Below are 12,076 nucleotides of genomic sequence, written 5' to 3'. Positions count from 1 at the left end.
AAAAGTAATGTGGGAGTAGTCTACTCTCGTTGAAATAAAACCCTTTTTATGCGGAGGAAGGATAAATGTCCAACCTCACATTATATAGGAAGTACCTAAGTACTTACAAGGACAATGGACTTTTATACAAGGAATTTATACCGTAAATAAGGAGTGTTGCGTCTAATAGGAAGTATAAGGTAATGGTAACTTATTTCCTTTAGAACTGTCCTGTCTCGAAAGACAAAAGAACACAATCTTAACATCAGTTTTGTCGGTATAAACAAGATGTGTGTTAAGTGTAAACTATTCCTACCCGTTTATAAAATAAGGCAAGGTTAGATTCAGCGTATCGTATATGGCATCCGGGCATGACTCTCAAAAAGAAAGATGACGTTCTCTTGCGGCATAAGAAGTTTTCATTGGACTCCTGCACAAATAGCTCCTGATACACAGAAACTTTGTTCAGTAACAATAAGAGACTTTCAACTGGAAGTATGTACCAAATAAAATAGAGGCTCTTATTGAAAAGTCCAAAATGCAAATGAAAACTAATCTGACTATCAGTATTCCAATTGCTGCATCATGAACTAAGAAAACAACAGCAGCTATTGTGGATCGCACCACTGACTTGGTCTAGAGGTCAAGATGACCTTACACCTGATGAGTTCTTGGGCTTGATTTATTGGCTTTTTTGTTGGCTTTTTCATTTGCTTTGGCTTTTGGTTTTTTCATATGGTCAAACAGCCAATATGGTTTGGTAAGTTAGCTTTTTCCTTGGCAAAAAAACCGGCTTTTCCGCCAAAATCCAAAAGCTAGTAAGAGTAGCTTTTTTACATTGGCTGTTGGTTGTTCATTTTACTAAGTACATTTTATGCAACAACTAGTAGTCAACAACCAACTTTACCAAACACATTTTTAGAAAGTAAAGTCCACAATCAAACATCCAACATAAAAAGCCAACACAAACAGCCAGTCAAACAAGCCAAGTAAAACAGCCAACAGCCAATTACCAAACAGGGTCAAGTGTTTTTGAGATCTATTGTTTTCCATAAACATTACTCCAGTACATATCTGAGGATTCTTAGATTCTGAACAGCTTTTAAACGTACAATGACATAAAACCATAGAAATACTGATATTGCAAGCATTTGATTGAGAACGTAGTAAAAATACCAGGTCGTTGATGGTATACCAAGACCTTTGTATCAAACTAAATCGCAAGCATAATTGTCAAACATATGCAGTGTAAGAGAGCTAAAAAGAGACTGACCTGATGCCCACGACGAACAGCAAAACTTTCTTTCGTTAATGTGACTGACATCAAGCCCAATAAACCAGGATCCAACACTGACATCATCATGTGCGTAAGTTCGGAGCTTAGATCTGCAAAGTCAGTAAAATAAAGGCCAATAAAAGCTATGCACTAAGAAAACATATTTACAAATGTAATAGACAGAAAATGTTGTATGAAAGATTGTGTATCCTCAAAACAAGCTCACCTATTTATTGAGACAAATTTTGCCAGCGCTTGTGATACGACAAATATTTTACCTGAAGCATGGCGAAAGTACCTGTTTGGACACAAGATGAGAAGCATGAGGAAAAGCCAACGTGAACCAACAGTATAATTTGTGAAGGCAAGGAATCAAAATCAAGGGGGTCAAGGGATAGCATGTTTCTGGCCATGACCTCTACGATAATGATTAGGGACACTGCTACACAATTTTATTTTATTTTTAAATCAAACAATTGGAAATGTATTAGGGATTTTGGTAAGAAAAGAAATGTTCAAATTCTATAGCCAGAAAAAGAAACGTTTCAATTCTGGTGAAACAAGAAACAGTGTCTACACAAGATGATAAAACACAAATAATGTCACATGCATGGTAAAAAACTGAGGAGGAAAAAAAATTATAGCCAATCTTCACAGTGAAAGAAGTGAAATGGAAGCTAAGCTTTAGTGCCGGATAATCGAGAGGCAATTAAGTTCCCTTTTTTCTTCAGAATGCAAACCAGCTAATCAAGCTAAGAAATAGAGTTATTTTCTGTACTTACGATTTCCCGTCACCAAATTTCCACCACTCTGGCTCATACCATTTCTGATTCCTGGAAGGACAAGCATTGATGAAATCTTAAAATAAAGTTACATTCACATAGTTCATCTTTCATCATTCTATGCTTGTGGTTTTACTCACGGTTCAGAGAAAACTTCACCAGACTTCATACATCCCATATATACACGAGGCTTATCCACATGAGCTGCAAGAGTATTTCCCAGTGCATCTGTAAAGAAGAAAGTGTCCTTCATTAAAATGTAACGATTGCAAGATCCAGGGCAAGTTTCGGTAATATCTATGAGTAATTTAGAGGACTGAAACAATCTAAGATGGTAATATTTTCCATTTGTTCAGAAATATCATAAGTTTATAAAACAAATCATTCAACAAGTTTAACAAGACTATAGATTTATAGAGAAGAAAGCTCATCATGTGAAAAGTTACTTTCGTACTTTTTTTGATACAATGTGCCAATAATAACATCAGAGAAAGAGCTATTAAAAGAAGAATAAAAAATAAAACGAAAACGTGTATTTTCAATTTCACCATTAAAACAGAGTGTCACTCCGTAGGTTATAACCTACAAGGGATCACGAGTTTAAATCTCTTAGATCTTTCAAACCTATAACATAGGGCATGCATAATCAATGAAGAGCGAACAAAGGTCCAAGTTAAAAATAGAACCAATGTGCAATTCAGTAAAACAAATTTAGCACTGTAAAATAATAAAAAAACTACAACTTTAACAGACACATTCTAACACATGTTGGGGGATTTCATTTGTACTAATTACGGAATAGTTACTTACCAACATTTACATAAACATCATCGTTGACCTTTGCGTAAAACTCTGCTTCCCAGTTATCAGCAACATGAGCAAAGTAAAACATTGTCTTTTTTGGTAGCTGTTTAGAAGTCTCCACGTGATCTTTCTATAAACAGGAAGTGTAAAGCTCCAAATCAATATATAATACTCAATATATGCAACTAGGTTATTCATAAATATACAATTTATATGCTACATAGGCCATGCTTGGAGCAAAAGAATTAATAAGGGGTAATATTTATTATGAAACTACTACAGGAGGTAAACTGTTAAGTAAAATGCTGAAAAGGGTGATAGATCACCCCAAATGGAGATATTAGGCTCCCCTGCCCCATGTTACCCTTAATCTATTATCCCCTGTTTCAATTCTTTAATTCCAAGAATGGCCTTAATAAGACATAGAAGAAACAATGTTTACTACAGGGCATAGTCCTTTGTATTCTTTGCTAGTTGCTACCTCTGCTTCCTAAAGCATCTATAGCATTAAACAGTATCCTATAAGTGCTTCTATGTTAAAGCTAGCAGAAATTGCCACCTTTTCCAGGTATGTTGCTACCGAGATGGATCCTTGTCGTTATGACAGAGCAACATCCTCATTAGTGTCTCAATAAATTTTATCAATTTACTACAACTACCCCCTGCAAATCCACTCTAAATTCTGATGATTTATGAAGGAGGTAAACTACATTTCAGAGTGGTACGTCCAGAAGCAGGACATCAGAATAAATCAAACATAAAGGGAGTAGAAAAGGAGTTTAAATAAGTTTCAAAATGTCAGATACATACAAGGACAATGAAATCATTGTTCTGTCTGTTCTCAATGTCAATCTCCAAGTCTAGACTATCCCCATGATTTTCGCTGCGAATAAAAAAAAAATCAAGCTTTACCAAAACTGAGAAATCAACCAAGGAAAAAAACAGGAAAGGAAAGAAGAACCGAGTATGTGAACACCTTCTTCCAATGACAAACCGAGTAACAATGCCCTTCTCACTCTCCATCTTATTCAAAGCAGCACCTATAACAGATAACAACATAACAGCATATTATTAGCCTAGAAAATATTAAGCAAGAAATCACCATGTCCCAAAGGAAGAGATACAAAAATAATCAGCAAAGTAAAATAATTAAGAGTGTTGAAAAAGGAATATAATTTATATCCATCCATTATTCTATTTGTTAAATGATTCAAGAAGCAGAAGGACCATGATTTCAACAGAAAATTGCAGGTAAAGGCAAGCATGCTCAGTAAGATTCCTAAGATGTCAAGCCTCTTATTAGAAAGCCATATGCCTTATTAGTTTTAGTTCCAAAACCAATAAATTCCACAATAGTTTAAAACATAAAATCTAACCCCAAATCCCCAATATCAGGACCTTACCAGCTACAACATTCCACTTGAAAATTTCCTATTAACATGTTAGCAATTAATGTTCACTTTATCTCTACCAGGAAAAACGCAGTATATAAAAAAAACACCTCCTTGATTGAAGAAACATGAAGAAAAAAAACATTACACTGCACTTTTACCTTGTCCCATCCATGCCTTACGGATTGCATCCCTCTTATTTCTGCGTCCAAAACTTGTCAAAATGCCTATTACAACCAGTGGCTTCTTTTTAGGCTTAGCCTTGTCTATCCCATAATATTTTGCAACAAAACCCTCTTCCTTAGCAGCAGCGAGCTCCATCTGAAGTGCTGAGAGTTTCTTCTGTTGTTCCCTGACAACCAGACCTTTTAGTTCATAAACATGGAAAAGGAAAACTTAATCACTATAAGTATAAGATAAAGGTTAAAAGTTGTAACGTTGAGATGGACATAAAGTCACCTGCAGGCTATGACTTTCAGTGAATCATCGACTGAAATGGCACTTTTCCCCTGTCCAAAGAAACCCATTCTTCCAATTAAATATCTTGCACAAACGAGAAAAACACAATAATTCCATGTGCATGAGAAATCATAGCATTAATTAAAGAATCATTAAGTATCCTGGCACCTCACTTCTATGTTACTCAAACACTTCAGTTTTCCTCAAGTACACTCCAACATGAGTATGGACACATGGTGAATTTCTTTTGGGATATGTTACTCCGACTATTTCATAAATACCCGTATCAGAATCTCAGCACTCAGACGTGGGTATGATACTTAGACAGTTAGACACTCCATTTTGGACCAAAATAGAGACATATTTTCATAGGATGGTCATGTCCAACTCTTGGATACATGCCCCTGTCATCCAAGTCTGACTAACTTAGCTTTTGGCCAAAATCAGGGAACTTTTCACAGTGTAGTAGCATGCCCGACACAATTACTCAAGTCTGAGTAACATGGCCTCAATTTTAGTTGGGGATATTCACACTACAAGTATGCTAAATTGAAATAAGCTTACTGCTACTACTACAACTATAATCACGGAAATATTCACTGTATAACCAAAGTATTTATTTATTTATTTGCTAACTTGGAGCTTCTGCATGAGCAAATAAAAATAGCTTTGGATGCCGGTTTTACATAGAAAATTGCTCAGATCGATCATGCCATTTCCTAGGGAGTTCAAATGTTCACATCCTTCGTAGTACTAGCTGAAGAACCATCAGGTATCTGGAATTCCGGATACAAATCCTAAATACCTCAATTCTAAGTTACCAAAGCTCTTCATACTATCTCAAGTGCCCATGTTGGTCCTCCACACTCCAACATGGGTATGGACCAGCGTTACCTGGTTCGCTCCTAAACCCCACGAACCGCGAACCGGTTCGCCCGTACCGATTCGCGGTTCGCCGGCGATCCAATTCGGTATTTTTAGAGAACCAAACCAAAACTCGATACAAAATATAATATGTTGGGGCTTTTGGTTGAGAAGGCCATACGCGTTGAATTCCACCGTCAATAGATGTTTTTGTTGTTTTTTCATGTTACTGAAATAAACAACCATGGATGTCGAAGAACCTGGAACTCGAAGAATGAAGATGATGGGAGTTTTTTAATTTGTTTTATTTTTTACTTCATTTTGTCCTTTTGTCTGCACATGGTGACATGAGTTAAGGGTGTGGTCCCATTACTTTATTAAGTGTTATTTTATTTGACAATTGACTTTTCTAAGTGCTAACAATTCTATTACTCTTCGTATGTTACTCTTCGTATATTATTTAGTTGTCCTTACTTAGTGAATTACTAAAAGTCACACTCTGCACTTAAGATCAGCTCTTCAATCGTTCTGGTGATATGTTGTCTATGTTCTGGTTGTACGAGTACTTAAGAATGTAGGCCTCAATTTGAGTGACACTAAAACACACACAAAAAAACAAAAACCATAACCCTCTCGCGAACCCAAAATCAGCTACCCGCGATCTGCGAACCCGAACCCGTACCCCGTACCGAAGTGAACCACGAACCAGGTAACTCTGGTATGGACACTTGGTTAATTCCTTTGGGCTATGTTACTCTGGCTCTTCAATTCATTTTAAATACCCGTATCAAAATCTCAACACTCATGAAACTTAAACACTCCATTTGGACCAAAATCAAGCTATATTTTCATACGATGTCTGTGACAAAAACTTGGACACAAACCCGTGTCAGTCAAGTCTGAGTGACACAACTTCTAGGCCAACATCATGGGTTTTTTCACACAAAGTAGTGTGTCCCACAAAAGTACTCGATTCTGAGTAACATAGCTTCAATTTTAGCAGGGTGATATTCACACTACAAGCATGCTAATTGCTAAATGGAAATACATCTACTTCTACTATTAGTCTATTACAACTATATTCCACCAGCTAAGATAGATCATGCCATTTTCTACTGAAATTCAATTGTGCACATCATTCGTACCACTAATCGATTTAGTACATAGAAAGAAATTGATTGCTACAAGAACTAAATGAATCATAACAAACTTACTTGACCTGAAATTCTGTCAAGCTCATTGATAATATAAACCCTATTTTGTGCATCCTGCCACAATCTGTAACAGAAACCAGTCATTCCAACAATTACTACCGGAAAACATCAAAGATCAAACAACAAATGCTTCACTCAATTGCAAAACAGACATCTTCTCTCTCAATCCTTAAAATTACATTTCCCCTAAATCTGCTACGAAACAAATATGAAAATATGTTCTTCTAATTTGAACTGTACGCTATTCCAGAACATGATGCGCATCACGCTCTCCAGTGTAGGATCCAATTCCCCCGCGATCACCCGAAAACTCAATACAACAGTCAATTCACATCACGATACAATTCGAAAAGGTCGCAGCAAAAAGCAATAAATAAAATTAGAAAGACGACTGACCTTCCGGCGACATAGAGGGAAGCAATGGTGGCGAACATGGTGAGCATAAGAGAAGAAATCCGAGAGCGAAGCAGCGTATTACTGCTACCTGATGATAGCCTCTGACTTGATCCTTTTCTCTGCATTTTTCTCTCTCTCTCCTCCCAGAATTTAGGGATTTTCGCAGTGAAATTGATGAAGATCGAATCTCTGGTTTTAGAGAGAGAAAGTTAGAGAGAGAGAGAGAGTGAAAGAGTGTGATTCAGATAGGCGTCAGCGCGAAGTCCATGACACCGGGACGGGAACTGAAAGGGAGATGCCCAAATTCCCCATTTTCGATTATGGCGGAAAGACGATTTTGCCCTTGATGTTGAATGGGTTTGAGACTATAGTTGACCAAGTGACCATGTGTTGGGCTGGGTTCGGGGCGTGGGCTATGGGGGTATATATTTCAGGCCCAAAAAAAGCCCAAAACATAAAGTAATTCTAGTTTGGGCCTTTTGGGTATAAAACCCTAAACAATAACGTCTTTTCTAAAATTTTCGGACATCCGATCCGATTTTTATATAATTGAATATTATAGTACAGATATCCGATTCTTGGATTGAATTCGAATAAATTTTTGGATCATGAATCTGATTCGGTAGCACTTAGGGAATCTCGCTACACTTAGGTAATGTATGGTTGACATGAAAAATCATAAGAAGTGTGACTTCCTAAGAAGTGGAAGATTAGAGTATTTTTTGGTTGACAAAAACATAGGAAGTGTGAAGTTCTACTTCTTATAAAATGGAGGAAGTTTCTTACCTAGATTCCCCTAGGTAAGTAGAACTTCCCATGGGAAATTACTTCTCATGTTTAACTATGCATTTTTTGAATTGATGTTAATTTAGAAATGCATGATCGACAAAATCATGTGGCATGTCATATTTATTAATGCTTATTGTGTTTAGTAGTATGTTCTCTTTATAGGATATATGATATTTATATTCATTATTTTTATTTTTACAAAGTTTGTTAGTAAGTTTGTTAGTGAGTTTGTTGCAAGTTAGTTAGGGTTAGTTGCTTGCTTGTATATAAAGCAATGTTGGCTTCTCTTCCAAGCTAAGAAACTTAATCAGAAAATCAAGTTTTCTTCAACTATTTTCTCTCTAACATTCTCAGACTCTCTTAGATTCTTCATGGTATCAGAGCTGAATCTCATTTTCGAGATTTAGGTTTTCGATTTAGTGAATCAATACTGCACGAATTGCTTGGATTGCTGCGAAACTTCTTGCAATTGCGAAGTTTCTTGCACAATTTTGCGATTTTGAATCTGCGATTGTGATTGCATTTGATTGATTGTTGATACAATGCCGACTGTTAGCTTTGAAACTCATCAAGATTCTTACCAGAACAATGGTGAAAATGGAGGTAATCTTGATCCTTATTTCATAGCTAATTCAGACAGTCCAACTTCTTCTTTAGTTTCTGTTGTTTTCAATGGTTCGAATTTCTTGAGATGGAAAAGGAATGTTATGAGAGCATTGATAGCTAAGAACAAAGAAGGTTTTGTGAATGGAGGAATTATCAAACCTGTTGTGAATCACAAAGATTATTGTAAGTGGAAACGTGCTGATTTCATGGTAGTGAGTTGGATTTTAAGCTCTATGAACAATGAGTTAGCAGATGATTTTGGATACATTGATAATGCTGGAGAATTATGGAAGGAATTAAATGAGAGGTTTGGACAGTCCAATGGACCTTTGATCTATCAACTGAAGAAGGAAATTGATAGTTTAAAACAGGAGAACATGACTATTGTTACCTATTATGGTAAGTTGAAGAAGCTGTGGGAAGAAATGCAGAGTTTGAGGGCATTTCCTACTTGTATTTGTGGTGCTTTGAACAGCTGTAGTTGCCAAATTTTGAAGAAAATAGCTGAGTTTGAAGAAGAAGATAGAATGATGAAGTTTTTGTTAGGGTTAAATGGAGGATTTGAAGGAACTGTGACAAATTTGCTATCCATGGATCCTTTACCAAATATAAACAGAGTTTTTGCTATCACTCAGCAAATAGAGAAGCAGAAAGAAGTTAGTGGTGCAGCAGTTGAGGCCAGTGCTATGAGTAGCAGTGCTATGGCTGCTCAATCATACAAAGGTGATCAATCTCAGAGGTTTGCTGGTGTAAAGAAAGACTGGAAAGAAATAAAGAAAGAAAAAAATGCACAAGATATGCACACATTGCAAAGGTAAGGGGCATACTGTGGATCAATGTTTCAAGCTCATAGGCTATCCTGATTAGTACAACACAATTAAGGCTTCAAAAGGATCACAGTATCAAGCAAATGGAAGCAGACTTGTTGCTAATGTAAATTCAGCTGCTGATGTTGGAGATAATCCTCTTGATGATCAGTTGAATGGTTCTGATGGTTCTGTAAACAATGAAATGATCAATGCAATTTGCCAAGAGGTTTTGAAAGCAATGAAAGGCAAGCAAGTTCAGTATGGTGATACTTCTGGAGTTTCTGGTTCTTATGCAAACTATGCAGGTATAATTTCTCACTCTTTTAACTGCACTGTGAATAAAATGCTTAATTGTGGATTGTGGATTGTGGACTCTGGAGCCTGTGATCATATGACATATGATGAGAGTATTTTGATAAACAAGAGACCACTTCAAAAGACAATTAGAGTTGGCTTGCCTAATGGAACACAATTGAATGTTGACACTATTGGTGATGTTGTTCTTAGTGATAAACTGGTATTGTCAAATGTGTTATTGGTCAAAGGTTTCAAACACAATCTGATGTCTGTTGGTAGGTTAATTGAACAAACTGGTATTCATGTTATATTTACTGGTGATGGGTATTCTTTCCAGGACCCTTCTAGTTCAGCTATGCTTGGTGCTGGAAACAAGACTCAAGGTCTTTACTACTTTGCTAAACAAACAGATCTTCAAGATCTTAAGTGTAGTGGTAACACAGCTGCTACTGTGGTACAGGATGATAATACTCATGTAAATAGTGGTGTTTTGCCAAATAAGACTGCTACTAGTATGTTTCAGTCCAAAATGGACAACATGAATAAATTAGATCTTTTACATGCCAGATTAGGACACCCTTCTCTGTCAAAAATGAAGTATGTTGATGAAGCATATTGTAAAGGATTTACTGAATGTAATTGTGATGTTTGTTTTCATTCAAAGCATCATAGATTTCCATTCAAAAAGAGTGACAGTAGAGCATATGAATGTTTTGAACTGATTCATCTGGATTTATGGGGTTCATATAGGGTCAGAAATTTAGATGGTGCAGCTTATTTCTTGACTGTGTTGGATGATCACAGTAGGGTTACATGGACTTTTTTGCTTCACAATAAGATGCAAGTAGAAAAGGTGGTGGCAGATTTTATCTCTATGGTTGACACTCAATATCACAAGAGAATAAAAAGAATAAGGTCTGACAATGGAACTGAAGTAGTGAAAGATTCTTGCAGAGTTTTGTTTGCCAGTAAAGGTATCATACATGAAAAGAGTGTTCCTTATGTTCCTCAACAGAATGGTAGGGTTGAGAGGAAACATAGGAGTCTTCTTGAAATAGCTAGAGCCTTAAGATTTCATGCTGGATTGCCAAAGAAGTTTTGGGGTGAATGCATACTTACAGCCACACATTTGATAAACAAAATTCCAGTTAAGGTGTTGAATTGGAAAACTACATTTGAGATTATGTTTCAGAGTGTTCCTGTATATGACACACTAAGGGTCTTTGGCTGTTTGTGTTTTGCTCACAACACTCAAGTCAAAAAAGATAAGTTTGATTCTAGAACTAGGAAGTGTATTTTCCTAGGCTATCCTGCTGGTTACAGGGCTTTCAAGCTTTATGATATGGATACACACACTGTCTTTGTTTCTAGAGATGTCATCTTTTTTGAGGATGTATTTCCATATAAATCTCAACCTACACATAATCCTGATATTTTGAAACCGGTTCAAACTTGTCATTTTGGTTCTGAAGCCAATTCTCATTTTGTTGATCTTTCTTCTGATATACAGAATCATCTTCACACTGAATCACCACTTTTATCCTTAAACACTTCTCCACCACATTCATCTCAAAATTCCTTACATTTTGCTCCCAAGTCTTCTTCTTCTTCTCATAGTTCTGGTTCAACACACAATACTGAACCTGAAATTCATATTACTTCTCCTAATACTCAACTTAATCAATCTCCTAATATCATACAACCTATTGTTCCAACTCTTGTTACCAGACAGAGTTCCAGAACAATTAAACCTTCAACTGCTCTCAAAGACTTTGTTGGAGCATATATTCCACACAGACATGACAATTCTTCTTCTGAATCTGTTTCTTTTACTGTAAAAGATTGCTCTCTTGACAATGATTGTGATGACCTTTGGTTGACTGATTTGGCACTTAATAGCTTTGACACTTGGGAATCATTAGCTTTCACTGTGTTTCAGTCTCCCAATGATCCCAAGCATTACAATCAAGCTAAACATGATGCTAACTGGTTAACTGCTATGGATAAAGAAATCCAAGCTTTGGAGAGTAATGATACTTGGGAACTTACTCAGTTACCCAAAGATAAGAAAGCAATTGGCTCTAAGTGGGTTTACAGAACCAAACTCAATCCTGATTATACTATAGAAAGGCATAAAGCTAGATTAGTGGCAATTGGTTATCAGCAAGTGGAAGGAAAGGATTTTACTCAGACTTTCTCTCCTGTTGCTAAATTAGCTATTGTGAGAATTGTCATTGCACTTGCTGCTGTGAGAGGTTGGCCACTATATTAGCTGGATGTCAATAATGCCTTTTTACATGGCTATATTGATGAGGAGGTTTACATGAAGCCACCTCCCGGTTATCTTAAAGCTCAGCCTGGACAAGTTTGTAAACTTAAGAGATCCTTATATGGTTTGAGACAAGCATCT

The 12,076-nt window shown here is 36.4% G+C and overlaps 1 protein-coding gene across 2 annotated transcripts; it reads right to left on the bottom strand.

Annotated features, from left to right (window-relative positions):
* Window positions 1-29: 29 nt before the first annotated feature.
* LOC110779919 (hydroxyproline O-galactosyltransferase HPGT1) lies at window positions 30-7,452 on the bottom strand. 2 transcript variants are annotated; one of them, XM_021984368.2, is made up of 12 exons: window positions 7,166-7,452; window positions 6,770-6,833; window positions 4,692-4,741; window positions 4,394-4,584; window positions 3,818-3,881; window positions 3,652-3,724; window positions 2,848-2,971; window positions 2,178-2,265; window positions 2,038-2,088; window positions 1,482-1,553; window positions 1,253-1,365; window positions 30-424 (listed from the first exon to the last, which is right to left on the bottom strand). In XM_021984368.2, exons 1-12 carry the CDS (start codon window positions 7,288-7,290, stop codon window positions 399-401), a joined length of 1,041 nt encoding a protein of 346 aa, XP_021840060.1. In that variant the 5' UTR covers window positions 7,291-7,452; the 3' UTR covers window positions 30-398. The 2 variants fall into 2 exon arrangements, with proteins under 2 accessions (XP_021840060.1, XP_056694360.1); XM_056838382.1 differs by having other exon boundaries at window positions 6,775-6,833; window positions 7,166-7,436.
* Window positions 7,453-12,076: the final 4,624 nt, after the last annotated feature.

The sequence above is a fragment of the Spinacia oleracea genome, chromosome 3 (assembly GCF_020520425.1).
Source record: "Spinacia oleracea cultivar Varoflay chromosome 3, BTI_SOV_V1, whole genome shotgun sequence".
In the NCBI taxonomy this organism is placed as follows: domain Eukaryota; kingdom Viridiplantae; phylum Streptophyta; class Magnoliopsida; order Caryophyllales; family Amaranthaceae; genus Spinacia; species Spinacia oleracea.
Note: the sequence above shows the minus strand (reverse complement) of the source record. Positions and strands in the feature narration are given on the sequence as shown.